General features: G+C 41.6%; 1 protein-coding gene across 2 annotated transcripts in view; it reads right to left on the bottom strand.

Moving 5' to 3' along the window:
* Positions 1-18,758, bottom strand: part of ASXL1 (ASXL transcriptional regulator 1) — a 76,766-nt gene that overhangs the window by 49,578 nt on the left and 8,430 nt on the right. Inside the window, exons 2-5 of one of the 2 annotated variants that reach the window (XM_025398450.1) lie at positions 17,376-17,458; positions 16,114-16,116; positions 14,728-14,836; positions 11,245-11,634 (exon numbers count right to left, since the gene is read on the bottom strand). In XM_025398450.1, coding sequence (XP_025254235.1) covers positions 11,629-11,634; positions 14,728-14,836; positions 16,114-16,116; positions 17,376-17,458 — 201 coding nt within the window. In that variant the 3' untranslated portion in view covers positions 11,245-11,628. Of the gene's footprint in view, positions 1-11,244; positions 11,635-14,727; positions 14,837-16,113; positions 16,117-17,375; positions 17,459-18,758 lie in introns of those variants that run through there. The other variant, XM_025398449.1, reaches the window with a different exon arrangement.

Here is an 18,758-nt window from a genome sequence, read left to right on the forward strand (position 1 = left end):
TCTAAGTGTTGCAGAGGGAGATGCTGAAAAGAACCAAGCAGATTCATCCCCTGAACGGCTGACAGGCTAAGAACTTAAACCAGACAAGGATGGAGTATGGAGTGGAAAACATAGGGATTATTAAAAGTGTGCATCAGGGCTGGGTGTGGTGGCTGATGCCTGTAATCCCAGCACTTTGGGAGGCCAAGATGGGTGGATCATGAGGTCAGGAGATTGAGACCATCCTGGCTAACACAGTGAAACCCTGTCTCTACTAAAAATACAAAAAAATTAGCCAGGCGTGGCGGCAGGCGCCTGTAGTCCCAGTTAGTCGGGAGGCTGAGGAAGCAGAATGGCATGAACCTGGAAGGCGGAGCTTGCAGTGAGCTGAGATCACGCCACTGCACTCCAGTCTCGGCGACACAGCAAGACTCAGTCTCTCAAAAAAAAAAAAAAAAAAGCGTGCATCAGGAGACAGACGCCTTGTACTTCAGAACCATGCATCAAAGTAAAAACCACTTCTCCACTTCCATAAGACACAAGGGAAGTCACAAAACCACAATGCACTGAATTCGCTAGTAATATTTAAGATCCTGACTCTCAAGCATCACACCTCAATCAAGGATCAGCAGACATCTGAGTAAGGCTATGATGTGAAAGAAACAGGGCATGACAAATAGAAAAGCCTGGGCTGGATATTATATACATACTATTTAAATTATTTATTTATTTATTTATTTTTTGAGACAGGGTCTTGCTCTGTTAACCAGGCTAGATGGAGTACAATAGTACTATCTTGGCTCACTGAAACCTGTCTCCCAGTTTCAGTGATTCTCGTGCCTCAGCCTCCTGAATAACAAAGGATTACAGGCGGTGCACCACCATGCTCAGTTAATTTTTTTTTTTTTTTTTTTTTTAGAAGAAGGGGTTTCGCCATGTTGGCCAGGCTGGTCTCAAACTCCTGAACTCAGGTGTTCCTCCCACCTCAGCCTCTCAAAGTGCATGAGCCACTGCACCTGGCCTAAATTTTTCATTTGTATTATGAAATGTTTTTCTTTTTTTTTTTTTTTTTTTTTTTTTGAGACGGAGTCTCGCTCTGTCACCCAGGCTGGAGTGCAGTGGCCGGATCTCAGCTCACTGCAAGCTCCGCCTCCCGGGTTTACGCCATTGAAATGTTTTTCTAACATAAAGTTAAATACTGACAATATCAGAACAAATGGCTAGTTTCGCACCAGCTGGAAAACCTGTAAAATCATTTCCCAGACCTGAGACATGAGTCGCTAGATATAATAGCATAAAGAGTGAGAAAAGACCCACATCAAGGTACATAATCGTGAAAAAAAAGATTCTAAAAACTTTCGGGGAGAGGTAGCAAAAAAAAAAAAAAAAAAAAAAGACAGGTCATACACAAAAGATCAGGAATCAATATGGCATTTGATTTCGATTTCAGGAGTAACACTGGGCCTGGCGCGGTGGCTCTTATCTGTAATCCCAGCACTTTGGGAGGCCAAGGCTGGCAGATCACTTGAGACCAGGAGTTCGAGACCAGCCTGGTCAACATTGCGAAACCCATCTCTACTAATTATACAGAAACTAGCTGGGCATGCTGGTGCATGCCTGTAATCCCAGCTATTCTAGAGGCTACGGCATGAGAATTACTTAAACTCGGGAGGTGGAGGTTGCAGTGAGCTGAGATCGTGCCACTGCACTCCAGCCTGGGCAACAGAGCAAGACTCTGTCTCAAAAAAAAGTAACCCCAAATATGACTTTTTTCTTTTGAGGAACAAAAAAAAAAAACTTACACGTTGGAGGTTTTCAAACATTCCATTCCATGAGAAAAATTACAGCTAAACATTCCATACTACACATTTCCATTTTGACACTAAAAATTGCTATTGTAAATCAATTCAACTGTTGGCATTGAGAAATGCTGCCACCGCACATCTTCCATGTGTTTTTCCACTGCCTTTATTCAACAAACATTTATTGAATACCTACCAAAAGAGCTCCTAGGGATATAAACAAGAACAAAATAATACAGATTCTCTGCCCCTAAGGCCCAGTCAGGAGAGACACATCAAACAATCACCCAAATAATTATAAACTTATGATAACAAGTAAGGTTCGGACACAGGAAAATCCAATTTAGAGATAAGCGAAGGATCCTCTTAAGAACTGAGGTAACTTGTCAGCTCTTGAAACCTGTGGCCAGGAAAAAGTGGAGGAGAAAGAGTTCAAAATGAGAAATCCTGAAACTGGAAAAAGCTTAAGGAATTCAAATTTCTGAAAGAAGGGCAGTGTGGCCAAACAAGGTTTGGATTTTTCTGCAACTGCTGTGGGAAACCATGGATAAGTATCAAACATAGATCTATCATAATCAAATTATGTTTTGAAAAAAATCCCTCTGGCCACTGGATTAAAAGGAGCAAAGCACTGGATCATAAGGGGGCGAAGTGAAAGTAAGTAGATCAGGCAGAAGCTATTTCAGTATCCAGCATAGGAGGATAATTTAGGATAGGGTGGTGGCAATGGAAATGAAGACTAAAAAAAAAAGTTGAAGTTTTAGAAGTATAATTGTCAGGACAGATAACTTTCCAAAGAAAACCAGCCAGAGGGGTCATCTGTATTTCAAAAGAGAAGACTAAAACAAAATAATTAGCTAATGCGTTTAAGAAGTATCAAACAAGCAAAGCCCATTTAGCACCACTGCATCAAAAAAGATAGCATCATTCAAAAGAAATTATACATATTTTTGCTCCCTACTCCTCTCATGATGTACAAATTAATTAAGATATTCTTCTAGAACCTTGAGCATGCTTCTCAAACATTTGAGAACTGACTCATTTAGTTGAAGCTTCAAAGTTCCTAACCTGTCCTTTCTGTATTAAAGACAAATCTCTCAACCAAAAGTGTTACTTTGTATAATTTACTTAAACTCTCACAGGCAATTTCCTCATTACTACAGGACATGGAAACATATTTACGCTTCAAAAGGACCAATATAAGGAGTATAACGTCTGTCTGGAATACAGTTAGCACTCAAACATCAGGCTCCATTTTTTCTTCTAGATTTAGCTAAGCAACTTTCTTAGACTAAACAAATTCTTCAACTAACTCTCCCCCAAAAGCCTGACCTGAAGGATTGAGATCAAATGCAGTTTTCATACTGGCTGACCCAAAGAAAAGCTTATTTTTTAAAAACACAGTCCCAAGGAAGCCTAGAATATGTACAATCTTCTAATTTTCCCAGAACCCTCATGCTTTAAAATCAAAAAGAAACATTTATAACCTTCCTGTTTAAAAAAATGCATCCCTTTAGCACCTCTGAAGCAAGCATCCTGCCCACTCCACTAGGCTACCACAAAATCATCCCAGTGCTGGCGCTTTTCAAACTACTGCTACTTAACCTTTACCACCTCATTTTCACAGGGCTCTGAACTTCAGGAGGTAGAAGGACAAAAGGCAGTTCATCTCTTGGGCATAAAACCAGACTCTGGCCAGCACCCTGAAAACAATCAAGTTCTCTCTTCTCCCAGAACTAGCTAGGAATACTGACAGTGGAATATCCCTTCTTTTGAAGATAGATCCAGATGTCCTTTGGGAATCAGTCAAAGAAGGAACCTTTTACCAAATGAGGGGTCAAAGCCTCCCTTAAAACCAGATTGCTGGTCAGGCACAGTGGCTAACACCTGTAATTCTAGTACTTTGGGAGGCCAAGGCAGGTGGATCACTTGAGGTCAGGAATTTAAGACCAGCCTGGCCAATATAGTGAAACCCCATCTCTACTAAATATACAAAAATTAGCCGGGCATGGTGGCACACACCTGTAATCTCAGCTACTCGGGAGGCTGAGGCAGGAGAATCGCTTGAACCCAGGAGGCGGAGGTTGCAGTGAGCCAAGATACACCACTGCACTCCAGCCTGGGCAACACAGCGAGACTCTGTCTCAAAAAAAAAAAAAAAAAAGGTGAAGCCCACAAGAGATGGAGAAACTGAGCCCTCCTGCTTGTTTCAAAAGCAGTTTCAGAGTCATCCATTTATATTCTGCAGTTCCATTTCATGTGATACTAGCGTTTTACACCCGCAGTTTTTAAACAACCAATTATACCTCTTCAGTGTTAGAGACAAGTGGAGATACCCAAGTAATACATGAGGTGCTATGCTGTACCTCAGTCCTTGACTCCTATTCCAGTGCTCTTACTACCACCATGTATCACTCAACCTGGCACAGAAAAGAAAACCAACAACTATTTAAATGCCAATATAATGGAGAGTGCAAAAACTCAAGCCATAAGGAACAGGTTCACATTTAAGGATATGAAAGGCTACTTTCACTTAACAAGAACTTTCACTGAAGAGAATAAAACTGACATTTTGAGAAATATCAAGGAACTTACAAGATCCTTGAAAAGATGAAGTGGCCAAAGGTCAGAAAACCAAGAGAAAAAACTTTATTCTAAATTGGCATAATGAAAAGAAATCAAATCAAAGATTGGGTCCTGGGTTCTAATCTCAACTCAGCCATATACAATTATCATATAGAAGTATGGTATAAATCCTTTCATCTATCAGAAGTTTAGTTTTTATCTGTAAAATGAAAGTGAATTAGACAACTTGAGAGCTCCTCCCTCACTAAAATTCTAGGATTCTAAGCATTAAAAATCACATGTATTTTATGAGATTCACACAGACTACATAAGTTATTATCTAAAATGTTGCTACCATTCATTTTTAAACAAATGCAAAAATTCCTTTTTTTTTTTTTTTTTTTGAGACAGGGTCCTACTCTGTTGCCCAGGCTGGAGTGCACTGGAACAATCACAGCTCACTGCAGCCTCAACTTTCCAGGCTCAAGCAATCCTCCCATCTCAGCCTCCCAAGTAGCTGGGACCACAGGCATGCACCACCACACTTGGCTAATTTTTTTTTTGTAGAGATAAGGTCTCCATATGTTGCCGAGGCTGGTACCAAACTCCTGGGCTCAAGTGATTTCCTGATGACTCAGTCTCCCAAAATGCCGGGATTATGGGCATGAGGCACAGGGCTTGGCCTCTTTTTTCTAACAAGATGATCAAAGTTCAAAACTCTAACAGGAATAATATATCTAAAAAACACCTAGAATGTTTAAACAGTTCCTAAGGGTTCAGTTTCTCCCTTCAGCAATTAAAAGGAACCAGATTATGGCCACAGTCTGAAAAAGAAAGGTTTATTTCTAACGTCAGCAGAATTGCTCTAAAGACAGCAAGAGGCCAGGTGCGCTGGCTCATGCCTGTAATCCCAGGACTTTGGGAGGCTAAGGCAGGTAATGTTCTCTTCTACTACTTCTACCACCGAAGTCAGCTTTTTTGGTTGCATTCAGCCAATATTTATTAGTACTTATTATGTGCAAGAAGTTACCGCAGAATTTTCCAGGTAAACAAGCTAGCAAATGCAAGAGCCCTAAAGTGTACCCAAGATTGGGGTGTTTGAGAAATAGGCTGAAGGCCACAGGATGGCTGAAACACGATGAATGACCCATTAGAGAGTGCTAGGAGAACCGTTTGAGAAGTAGGCAATGGCCAAGCAGAAAAGTGACATGATGTGACTTGCATATTTTTTTTTTTTTAGACAGAGTCTTGCTCTGTCGCCCAGGCTGGAGTGCAGTGGCGCAATCTCAGCTCACTGCAAGCTCCGCCTCCCAGGTTCATGCCATTCTCCTGCCTCAGCCTCCTGAGTAGCTGGGACTACAGATGCCCGCCATCACACCTGGTTAATTTTTTTTTTATTTTTAGTAGAAACAGGGTTTCATGTGTTAGCCAGGATGGTCTCATCTCCTGACCTCGTGATCTGCCCGCCTCGGCCTACCAAAGTGCTGGGATTACAGTACAGGTGTGAGCCACCGCACCCGGCCATGACTTGCATTTTTAAAAAGGACCACTTTGCTTGCTATGCACCTATGAAGTCAAAAATGCCTTTCAAATGTTAAGCTCCATGATTTTATTGTATCTAAACCTAAGCTTACTCCAGTCATTCTTTTCTTGGTATTTAATGGTAAGTAAATCACTTGGGTTTTTTTCGTTTGATTCTTTGTTCGTTGAGACAGGGTCTCAATTAGTCACCCAGGGTAGAGTCCAGTGACTTGATGTCAGCTGCAGCCTCAACCTCCTGGGCTCAAGCAATCCTCTCACATCAGCTTCCCCAGTACCTCCAGCTACAGATGCAGGCTACCACATCTGGCTAATTTTGTTTATTTTTTGTAGAGACAAAGTTTCACTATGTTGCCCAGACTGATCTCAAATTCCAGGGCTCAAGCGATTCTCCCACCTTGGGCTCCCAAAGTACTGGGATTATAGACATAAGACACCACACCTGGCAATAAGTCATTTGCAATTTTCTATTAAATGTGGAATTGTACATAAAAATTTTAATTGTAATTATTTAACATTGTAAAAATGCAGTAATTATCTCACTCTGTTCCTCCTTTGCTTTTTCCTTTATTTGCCAACTATGGATTTAAATGGAAGATACTTTAAATGTAGTCATCTATTTCTTTTTCTCCTTTTTTTGGGGGCAGGTGGGACGGAGTCTTGTTCTTGTTGCCCAGGCTAGAGTGCAGTTGCACAATCGGCTCACTGCATCCTCCGCCTCCCAGGTTCAAAAGTCTCCTGCCTCAGCCTCCCAAGTGGCTGGGATTACAGGCACCCACCACCACACCGAGCTAATTTTTGCATTTTTAGTAGAGATGGGGTTTCATCATGTTAGCCAGGCTGGTCTCGAACTCCTGACCTCAGGTGATCCACCTGCCTCCCAAAGTGGAGCCGTGACATCTTATGTAACAACAAAAGTGAATAATGTTGGCTGGGCACGGTGGCTCACACCTGTAATCCCAGCACTTTGGGAGGACAAGGCATGTGGATCACCTGAGGTCAGGAGTTCAAAGCCAGCCTGACCAACATGGCAAAACTCCATCTCTACTAAAAAATAATAATAATAATAATAAATAAACAAATTAGCTGGGTGTGGTGGCCTGCACCTGTAATCCCAGCTACTCAGGAGGCTGAGGCAGGAGACTTGCTTGAACCCAGAAGGTGGAGGTTGCAGTAAGCTGAGATTGCACCACTGCTCTCCAGCCTGGGTGACAGGAGACTCTGTCTCAAAAAAAAAAAAAAAAAAAACAAAAAAAAACACTGAAGTCTGACAGTGAGTGCTGGAATCACCATTTACGAACCCAATTTATTTGTGTGTGTGTGTGAGAGAGAGAGTCTCACTGTGTTGCCCAGGCTGGAGGCAGTGGTGCAATCTCGGCTCACTGCAACCTCTGCTTCCTGGGTTCAAGTGATTCTCCTGCCTCAGCCTCCCAAGTAGCTAGGACTACAGGCGTGCACCACTACACCCAGCTAGTTTTTATATTTTTAATAGAGACATGGCTTCACCATGTTAGCCAGGCTGGTCTCGAACTCCTGACCACAGGTAATCCACCCGCCTTGGCCTCCCAAAGTGCTGGGATTACAGGCATGAGCCACCAAGCCTGGCCTATTTAATTATATTTAGTTGAGGGTTTTTTTTGAGATGGGGTAAGCATAAGCCACCATGCCCAGCCTGGACCCTATTTAAACTCAGCAAAGACACAACCACCATTTCACAAAAGCATGGTATTTCAGCATGAAAGTCCTAAGAATGTACAACACTACAAGGGAGTTCACAGTGATCTTATGACAACAGGAAATCCCAAGTGTGAAAAACAATACAAATCCTACCTCTAACCGGGCAATAATCAACACTGACAGATTAGGAAAAGCTTAAGAAAAAAGAATTCAAATCAAGAACTCAAAGTAGAGATAATTTTCAACTATCCCACCATTGAGGACTAGCTCCAAGTACTGATGTAAGCATCTATATATAAAATATCAAATATACAGGTTGAGCATCCCTTATCCAAAACTCCAAGAAACTCCAAAATGGAGTGCCAACCTGACGCCAAAAATGGAAATTTCTACACCTGACCTCACATGATGGGTTGCCATCAAAACACAGTCAAAGCCTGGGCATGGTGGTTCACGCCTATAATCCTAGCACTTTGGGAGTTCAAGGTGGGCAGATGGTTTCAGCCCAGGAGGTCAAGACCAGGCTGAGCAACATGGCAAAATCCCATCTCTATTTAAAAAAAAAAAAAAAACAAAAACACACACACACACAAAAATTACTCAGCCACAGTGGCATGCACCTGTGGTCCCAACTACTTGGGAAGCTAAAGTGGGAGGACCGCTTGAGCCCAGGAAGCTAAGGTTGCAGTGAGTTGTGATCACGCCACTGCACTCCAGCCTGGGCGATAATGGCATTGTGGTTATGTAGGAAAATGTCTTTGTTCTTTTTTTCGCTTTTTTTTTTTGAGACCAAGTCTTGCTCTGTCACCCAGGCTAGAGGCTCGGCTCACCGCAGCCTCTGCCTCCTGGGTTCAAGTGATTCTCCAGCCTCAGCCTCCCGAGTAGCTGGGATTACAGGTGCATGCCACCACTCCTGGCTAATTTTTTGCATTTTTAGTAGTGACAGGGTTTCGCCTCGAACTCCTGACCTCAAGGTGATCCACCCGCCTCAGCCTTGCAAGTGCTGGGATTACAGACGTGAGCCACTGCACCAGGCCATGTCTTTGTTCTTAAGACATACCATCTAAAGTGCTTAGAGGTGGCTAGGCACGGTGGCTCATGCCTGTAATCCCAGCACTTTGGGAGGCCAAGGCAGGCCTTGAGGTCAGGAGTTCAAGACCAGTCTGGCCAACTATGGCAAAACACCGACCAGATATGTCCCCTTGACCTTGGCCTCCATAACTGTAAGAAATAAATTACTTTTCTATATAAATTACTTTAGGATATTCTGTTATAAGTACTAGAAAATGGACTAAGACACTATGGTACTCCTTCAATTTTTATATAGGTTTGAAATTTTTCAAAATAAAGAAACGTAAAGTAAAAAATAAAAATATGTATTTACCACCACCTTGGATTATGGTGTTTATTGGACAGACCTGAGTTCTCAAGTGATCAAGATGATAATCAGCTGGTTCAGATCTTTGATATCCTTTCTCATCTATTCCTGAGTAACAATAAACTAAATGCCTGCACTTCTGGGGGACAGTGTGGTGTTAATGAGGCATATAACAAGAGACTAGTTAGTAATCACACATTCATGGTTGGAAATCTGGAATTCTTAAAACAGTCTTCAAAAAGAATAAGGGGCCGGGCACCATGGCTCACACCTGTAATCCCAGCACTTCAGGAGGCTGAAGCAGAGGATTGCTTGAGGCCAGGAGTTTGAGACTAGCCTGAGGAACAAAGTGAGAACCCCCTCCATCTCTATAAAAAAAAATTTTTTTTCATTAGGTGTAGTGGTGCATGCCTGTGGTCCCAGCTACTGGGGAGGCTGACAGGAAGATTCCTTGAGCCCAGGAGCTCAAGGTTGTAGTGAGCTATGATGGTGCCACTGCACCATCTAGCTTTAGGCCACAGAGTGAGACCTTGTATCTAAAAATAAAAAACTGGCTGAGCACAGTGGCTCATGCCTATAATCCCAGCACTTTGGGAAGCCAAGATGGGAGGATTGCTTGAGCTCAGGAATTCAAGACTAGTGAACTCCCACCTCTACAAAAACTACAAAAATTAGCTGGGTGTGTTGGCATGCGCCTGTTGTCCCAACTACTAGGGAAGCCGGAAGGACTGCTTGAGCCCAGGAAGTCAAGGGTGCCGTAAGCCATGATTGTACCACTGAACTCCAACCTGGATGACAAAGTGAGACCCTGTCTCATAAAATAAATACATACATACATATACACACGCACACACACACACGACATGTCTATATGTAACACCATGGCAAGTGGTTCAAAATATATTAACTGAATGAAACAAGCAATGATGAAACTTTTCCAAACATTAATTATTTAGGTTACAGGTATCTGAATTTTTCTTTTTTGAGGTAAGAGTCTCTGTCACCAAGGCTAGAGTGCAGTGGTGCGATCTCAGCTCACTGCAACCTCCACCTCCCAGGATCGAGCAATTCTCCAGCCTCAGCCTCCCCAAGTAGCTGTAATTACAGGTGCCCGCCACCACGCCCAGCTAATTTTCACATTTTTCGTAGAGACAGGGTTTCACCATGTTGGCCAGGCTGGTCTCGAACTCCTGACCTCAAGTGATCCACCCGCCTCGACCTCCCAAAGTGCCGAGATTACAGGCATGAGCCATCACAGCTGGCCACAGGTAGAATTTTATGGGTGACTTTCATTTTCTCTGTTGCATTTACGTATATTGCTTTTATAATAGGTCAAAAAAATTAAGACACACACATAATTAACCAAGCTAAAATTCTACCAAACCCAGAGGAAAGCATTCTTCATTCTGGCTCTGAGACATGAGCTAGATGCCAGATGCAAATCTAGGGACAGTTTCATCAAAATTGTTTTTGAGATGGAGTTTCCCTCTTGTCACCCAGGCTGGAGTGCAATGGCACAATCTCAGCTCACTGCAACTTCCATCTCCCGGGTTAAAGCGATTCTCCTGCCTCAGCCTCCTGAGTAGCTAGGATTACAGGCGTGCACACCCACACCCAGTTAATTTTTGTATTTTTAGTAGAGACGGGGTTTCACCATGTTGGCCAGGCTGGTCTTGAACTCCTGACCTCAAGTGATCCACCCACCTCAGCCTCCCAAAGTGCTGGGATTACAGGTGTGAGCCACTGCGCCCAGCCCATCAAAATTATGAACAAGGACAGACGAGGTGGCTCATGCCTGTAATCCCAACACTTTGGGAGGCTGAGGTGGGTGGATGTTTGAGTCCAAAAGTTCAAGACCAGCCTGGGCAACAAAGTGAGACTGTCTCTACCAAAAAAAAAAAAAAGAAAATAAAAAAGAACATTAGTAACAGTATTTATCATCAAATGTCAAAAGAATAATGAAGGTTGGGTGTGGTGGCTCACGCCTGTAATCCCAACACTTTGAGAAGCCGAGGCAGATGGATCACGAGGTCAAAAGTTCAAGACCAGCCTGGCCAACATAGTAAAATTCCATCTCTACTAAAAATACAAAAATTAGCCAGGCATGGTGGTGCACGCCTGTAGTCCCAGCTACTCAGGAGGCTGAGGCAGGAGAATCACTTGAACCTGGGAGGTGGAGGTTGCAGTGAGCCAAGATCACACCACCACACTCCAGCATGGGTGACAGAGCAAGACATGGTCTCAGGAAAAAAAAAAAGAAAAAAAGAATAACAAAGTACAAAAATGTAGCCATTATTCACTAAATTCGTTCGTTAAATATGTATTTATTGAAGGCAACAATGTACCTAGTACTGTGAGTAATGAATAAAATACAGACTCTGCTCTCAAGGAGTTTACAGTCTAACTAGAGAAACCAACCAAGCAAACCATTAATCCATTATAAGAGCACAACGAATATCAGAGAAGTGATGCCTATGGATGTAAAAGGCCAATGAACAAGACACTATGAAGGATAAGCAACATAAAGCCAAAGGCAGTTAAGATGACGTACTGAGCAAATATTCAATTAGCACGTCTCAGACACAAGCTGTAGACTAACAGACCACTCCCAAGCTTACAGCAGGTTCATACAATGGTGTTTATTCAAAGATATATTAAAATTAAGACGAAGGGGCCTGGTGCAGTGGCTCATGCCTGTAAAATTAAGATGAAGAAATATAATTCAGTTCACGCATAAAGCATGTACTATGCCAAGCAAGAATTCTGCCCAGAGCCAAATTACAAACATAAATAAAACTCAGTTCCTGCCCTTAAGATACTCATAGAAAAAAGTAACTATCCTTCCTTTTAAAAATAGAATATACCATTAACAGGCATATTTGTAATAAACATATAATATGTATTAAATAATTACAACTGTATATAATTACAACATATGTAACAGTACACTATATATATGATAATAGAGGGCCAGGTATGGTTGCTCACACCTGTAATCCCAGTGCTTTGTGAAGCTGTGGTGGGAAGATCACTTGAGGCCAGGAGTTTGAGACCAGTTTAACCAACATAGCAAGACTTCATCTCTACAAAAAAATTTAAAAATTAGCCGGGTGGTGGTGTACGCCACTCGGGAGGCTGAGGTGGCACTACTGCTTGAGCCCAGGAGTTCAAGGCTACAGTGAGCTATGATTATACCACTGCACTCTAGCTGTGGACAACAGAGTGAGACCCTGTTTCTAAAAATATAAATTAATATTACATTAAAAAATAATAGGCCAGGTGCAGTGGCTCCTGTCTGTAATCCTGGCACTTTGGGAGGCCACAGTCAGTGGATCGCTTGACCCCAGGAGTTCGAGACTAGCCTGGGCAACATGGCAAAACTCCTTCTCCACAAAAAATACAAAAAAATTAGCCAGGCATGGTGGTATGTGCCTGCAGTCCTAGCTACTCAGAAGGCTGAGGTGGGAGGACCACTTGAGCCTAGGAGGTCAAGGCTGCAGTGACCTCTGATTGTGCCACTGCACTCCAGCCCAGGTGACAGAACAAGACCCTGTCTCAAAAAATATATAATATTAATAGAAAAGTGCTATTAACAGGCAATTAAGGATGATAAACCTCAGATCATCATAAAGGCTATCATTTATTAAGGACTGACTCAATGCCAGGGATGCACATTCCACCAAAAAGAGGGGTTAAATCCCTCCCAAGTTACAAAGCTAGGTTTTCGTTTTGAGACAGGGTCTTGCTATGTGGCCCGGGCTGGAGAGCAGTGGTGTGATCACAGCTCACTGCAGCCTCTATCTCCAAGCTACCCTTCTGCCTCAGCCTCCTGAGTAGCTAAGATTACAAGCACACACACCACCGCACACACACCACCATGCAAGGCTTTTTTTTTTTTTTTAAATAGAGACAAGGTCTCATGCTCCTGAGTTTCAGCAACCCTCCTGCCTTAGCCTCCCAAAGTGCTGGGATTACAGGTGTGAACCACCACACCCGACCCTACAAAGCTAGGTTTTGAGCTCAGTGGCTCTGTCTCTTCCAAGGCTCAATCACAAGAAAAGTATGCAAAACTGAAAGGAAAAAGAAGACCAAACTACTGGATATAAAAACAATATAGAAAACAGCACAGATATCTGACCACAAGACAAACTTTATTTATATATAAAGACCAAGTTTTATGGCTTCATGTTTTATAGTTGGTATTTGTTCAGGTATTTATTTTGAATGCAGTCCATCAAGAAAACAAAACTTAAAGAAAAAAGTTTGTACTGACCGCTACAATTTATAACACACTATGGAAGAATGAAAGAGTCAGCATCAAATTCTCAGTTTCTCCAATGTCGACAAGTCATCTTATGTCTAAATCAGGGGTCGGCAAAGTAGAGCCCCAAATCAAATCCGACCTGCAGCCTGTTTTCATAAGTAAAACAAACATCTGTACACAAAATACTCTTTTTTTTTTTTTATTGGGACACAGCCATGCCCATTCATTTGGGTATGGCTGCTTTCCTACTACAAGGACAGACCTGAGTGCTTAAGACAAAGACAGTATGATCCACAAAACGAAAAACATTGATTTTCTGGTCCTTTACAGAAAATGTTTTCAGACCCCTGGTCTAAATGATTGCCATATATATCACAAATGGTGGAAAAATAATTAGCCTGTTCATTTCAGCCCTATTTAAGCTTTATTATGAACTCTACCTGATTTAAGTACTCTTCCTTTATAATTACTGTCACTTAGTAAATGTTAATGAGTTTTTGAATTTCCACAACTATGTTCACATTTCAGTTATTTTCCATACAGTAGGTCTTACTTTAGCTGCCCAGTAATTTATTCTACACATAATTACTACAACAAAATCCTAATTAAGGCACATCTGTGGCCTGGCGCGGTGGCTCACGCCTGTAATCCGAGCACTTTGGGAGGCTGAGGCGGATAGATCATGAGGTCAGGAGTTCAAGACAAGCCTGGCCAACATGGTGACACCCCGTCTCTACTAAAAATACAAAAATTACCTGGGCATGGTAGTGCACGCCTGTAATCCTAGCTACTCAGGAGGCTGAGGCAGAACTGCTTGAACCTGGGAGGTGGAGGTTGCAATGAGCTGAGATTGCACCACTGCACTCCAGCCTGGGCAACAGAGCGAGACTCCATCTCAGAATTAAAAAAAAAAAAAAAAAAAAAGGCACATCTGCAATTATCCCCATACATAGTTATGCTTCAATTTTGTACAATCTACAAAGATACAGACAAGCAAAGATGAACACACAGACAAGAGCTGCTATGACTAAATAATTTCTAATATCCGATTCATATTCGAACACCTCAAAGTGCCATTTACAACTAACAGCATCTGGCCAGGTGTGGTGGCTCATGCCTGTAATCCCAGCACTTCGGGAGGCCAACGCAGGTGGATCACCTGAGGTCAGGATTTCGAGGCCAGCCCGGCCAACATGGCGAAACCCCGTCTCTATTAAAAAAATTTAAAAATTAGCTGGGCGTGGTAGCATGTGCCTGTAGTCCCAACTACTTGGGAGGTTGAGGCAGGAGAATCTCTTGAACACGGGAGGCAGAGGTTGCAATGAGCCAAGATCTCGCCCCATTGCACTCCAGCCTGGGTGACAGAGCGAGACTACGTCTCAAAAAAAAAAAAACAACATCAGTGTCATCTGACTGCATAAGAAATGCAAATTCATGGCCCCTATTCCAGACCTACCAAGTGATTCTTATGCACATTAAAAGTCCAAGAATCAATGCACCAAGACAGAGTTTATATCACTTACCTTGAGTGTGAAAAGGCTGATTCGGCCAGGCAGTTTATAAAACAACCCCTCTCCTCCTCTTGAATTGGAATGTAGCATAGCATTGAGGCATGCGAGAGGGGACGTCCCACTGTAAAACCACAAAAGAATGGATGAGGGTCATACAATCCATCTGCCTAAAGACCTAATCCCTCCAATTCATTCTTAAATGAGAAAAAGCTAAGCAAGAAATACAAAAGAAAAAATCTCATGACAATTTCACTGTGAAAATAGTAAAAGAATAACCAAATGAAATTCACATAAATCACACTCAGGGAACTCTGGAATAAACATTATGTGATACTTGAAATCCATACCTAACACTTCTTCAGTGCTTTTTGACAATATAAATCAAATTTTCAAGAAATTTAGAAAAACCACACAATTTTTTCAAATTATATTTTAATAAATAAAATTTTAATAAAATTTTACTATTAAAAGCTTCCTAGCCTCTATATTTCAATTTACATATCATACTCAGAAACTGCCACAGATTATCACAAAGAATCACAAAATCAATGGTCCTTTGGCAATAAAACAAGCAGAACTTTTTTTCCAGTTAAACATTTTCTAGTAAGTAAACAAAAAGAACAGTATTTCATTTGTTTTTTTTCTCTGTTGGGAGTGGGGAGATTGAGTTTTATTCTGTATCTACGCGGGAACAATTATTTAAACCTAAATGCAAAAAGACAGTCAAGTGGATTTAGTTCCCAGTAATGCTTAAACATTAAACTGAAACAATGGCATACTCAGTTGTTTCATGGTCCTTACCACAACAGCAGGTTGCGAAACAGTGACAGTTCAGTGCGAAGGATGCTACTTACTGAATCTTAAAATAGAAAAGCTACCAAAAAAATCAACAAATGCCCATTATTAATATTAACTGAGTTTGGCACTAGCATATTAGTGCTAGGAGTCACCTGTGCACCCTCTCTTCCCTCTCCCCAGCATGTTAAAAAATATATAAATAGCTTAAGTAAGCCTCTTCGCATGTTTCAGAACTAGAGGCCCTAATTTATGCAGTGTTAAAAATAAATTCTGAGTCTAAAAAAACCATTAAAAAACTATTACTTATTTTGCCTTGGAACACACTGGATGCTAAAAAATTTTTCACCAAGAACCAATCTCTAAAAGAAACCTTGTGCAAAATCTGGAGTATCAAGTGGGTGTGCTAGCATCTCTGCTACAAGGAGAACAGCATGCTGGCACAGCTCTTCTGTGACTCCTACATATTATACCTCTGTCTACAAATTACAGAGCTGCTCACTCATCATGAGCCACCATGACTGCTTCATAATTCCTCTAAGAACAAGAAGCAGAAACAAGTTAAGGTTTTCAATTCCATATGTCCCAAAGGGACTCATTTACCTTCTATAGGCAAAGTGGTCCAACAGCAATGCAGACAGCAGCATGATGGGAAATAGCCCATAAAAACAAAAATAAAGCACAATTATAACACTACACAGTGGATAAGTACAAGTCAAATAAATGTGATGTAGACAATCTTAAATCTTCCCTCCCCACAAAACATCAACTTGAGAATGTTTGAACTGACAACAGGAAAGTGAGGGCCTTCTGACCCTAAAAGGTCAATTTGCTAAGTTTGACTAGCAAAAACATGAAGTTTGCTCTGAGTCCCAGGCAGGGACTGTGTAGTGCTCTCCTCTTTCCTCATTTAAGGACTTTTTTTTGTTTTGTTTTGTTTCATTTTTTAAGACGGAGTCTCATTCTGTCGCCCAGGCTGGAGTGCAGCAGTACAATCTCAGCTCACTGCAACCTCCGTCTCCCGGGTTCAAGCGATTCTCCAGCCTCATCCTCCCAAGCTGGAACTACAGGCTACAGGCATGCATCACCACACCGGCTAATCTTTGTATTTTTAGTAGATACTGGGTTTTGCCATGTTGGCCACGTTGGTCTTGAACTCCTGACCTCAAGTGATCTGCCTGCCTTGGCCTCCCAAAGTGCTGGGATTACAGGCGTGGGCCATCACACTCAGCCCTTTTTTTTTTTTTTTAAAGTTTGAAGTTAGGATAAGGAAAAAGAAAGATTAAAGATAGTCACTGGCTTTCAGGCCAGCAATTCTATGTTTCTAACTTGTTACTTCTCCAGGAAAACTATGCCATAAATTTAGAAAACAAAGGTCACCTCAAAATTTAGTAAATTCATATAATATGTGACTGGAATTAGTAGGGGGAAAAAAGTCAGTGGGTTTTTTATGTTGATGAGACCACCGTTCTTTTATCCTAAAAGAAAGAACTTCAGGGATACAGCATAGAGAAAAGGGTAGTGTTAGGCACAATAGAGGCTATCAGGTCTGAAACTTCTGAAACAGCACGAGAGAAAATGTGCCCTGCCTCCTTACACAAAAAACAAGCTCTATGCCAAGATTTAAGGAAGAGCAAGGAGATGGGGAAAGCCACTGCACCTCTAAATGAAAACAAATAGATGTTCACCCACTGCTACCCCTCCACTCAGACGACACACAATTTGGGAAATGGATAGTTCTGCTTCACTATCAGACACAGAAGCACAAACATATACACATGTTTACTTACTCATATCACTACACAACTACAGAAAGACACATGTCCTATGAAACCCTCACGTTAAGCAACAAGAACAATACAAACCTCATTTCCTTTAGTCCTTCTGCCTCTATGACCTGCAGAATCTGTTTTGGTGTCATTGGAGCATCCGAGTAGTTTTCTAAAACCTGAAGAAATATAAACGTCCTAATTTCAGTGTGCAATTTCCATTTATATCCATCCGTCCATATATCATGGGCTAAAGTTCTGCTATGAGGTACCACTGGTGACAACTTACTTTTTCCACAGTTAAAATTACTTCAGAAATCAAATCACACATATATCCAGTTACTGAAAGTTACTGCAATTAACTGAAATGTTCAAATTCTCAATTCTAAGGATGCATATCTTCTCAGCATACATTGTATAGTATGTGAGACCTTAGCAACATTGGTTACTGTTTAACTTGAGGCTGTTAATACTGCTAAACCACAGAATATATAGCACTGCACAAGAAACATGAGACAGAAATGCATTCACATTTTCTTTCCCAAGGAAGTTTAATTACTACCTATACATACATATATATATGTGTGCAAATTCATGGCCCCTATTCCAGACCTACCAAGTGATTCTTATGCACATAAAAGTCCAAGAATCACTGCACCAATGCTTTTGTATTTTAGTAGAGACGGAGCTTCACCATGTTGGCCAGGCGAACTCCTGATCTCAGGTGATCTGCCCACCTCAGCCTCCTAAAGTGCTGGGATTATAGAAGTGAGCCACCACACCCGACCAAGTACCCATATTTTTAAACGGTGCTTTTTGCCACTGTGTTGTTAATCTGTGGTGTTAACTGCCACAGTACGTTCTGCCATTTGGCAATATGATGCTATGATTCTGCATGACTGGTGCAATGAGAAGCAGAATATCCCATTTATGTTAGCATCATCTATAACCAAGTCATGGCAGTATTGCAGTATTTTCTTAGTGTGCAACTGCAGCTCTCTTGCTTTAAGAGTTCTTAGATATGTTATTCTTCTAAAAGAGGAAAAAAGCTGTCAATATCTTTGTACTTTGTCTACCTGTGTAGCTACTGAGGGTACTCCAAATCAAGCTAACATCTTACAGTCCATTTAACTACCATAACCAAGTACTGCTGTCACAAGCAACACATAAAGCAGTAAGTCTGACAGGACACTGCTGTCTGCGGCCATACCACCCTGGACGTGCCCAATCTTGTCTGACAGGTCTGCTGCGGAAGGTACTCTATGGAAGAACATAAGACCTCAGCACTAAAGTCAAGGTTTGGAGAAGGTACTAAAATAAAACCCCTATTTCTCATGATCCTATTCTTTGCTTCTCTTTTCAGATTTTCCATTCTCCATGGGTAACATTATCATCTCAGTTTCAGCCACTACCTAAATTCTGATAACTATCTAATCTCTACCTCTAGCCCTGACGTCTCCCCCAAATTTCAGATTCAAA

The sequence above is a fragment of the Theropithecus gelada genome, chromosome 10 (assembly GCF_003255815.1).
Source record: "Theropithecus gelada isolate Dixy chromosome 10, Tgel_1.0, whole genome shotgun sequence".
NCBI classification, from domain to species: Eukaryota; Metazoa; Chordata; class Mammalia; order Primates; family Cercopithecidae; genus Theropithecus; species Theropithecus gelada.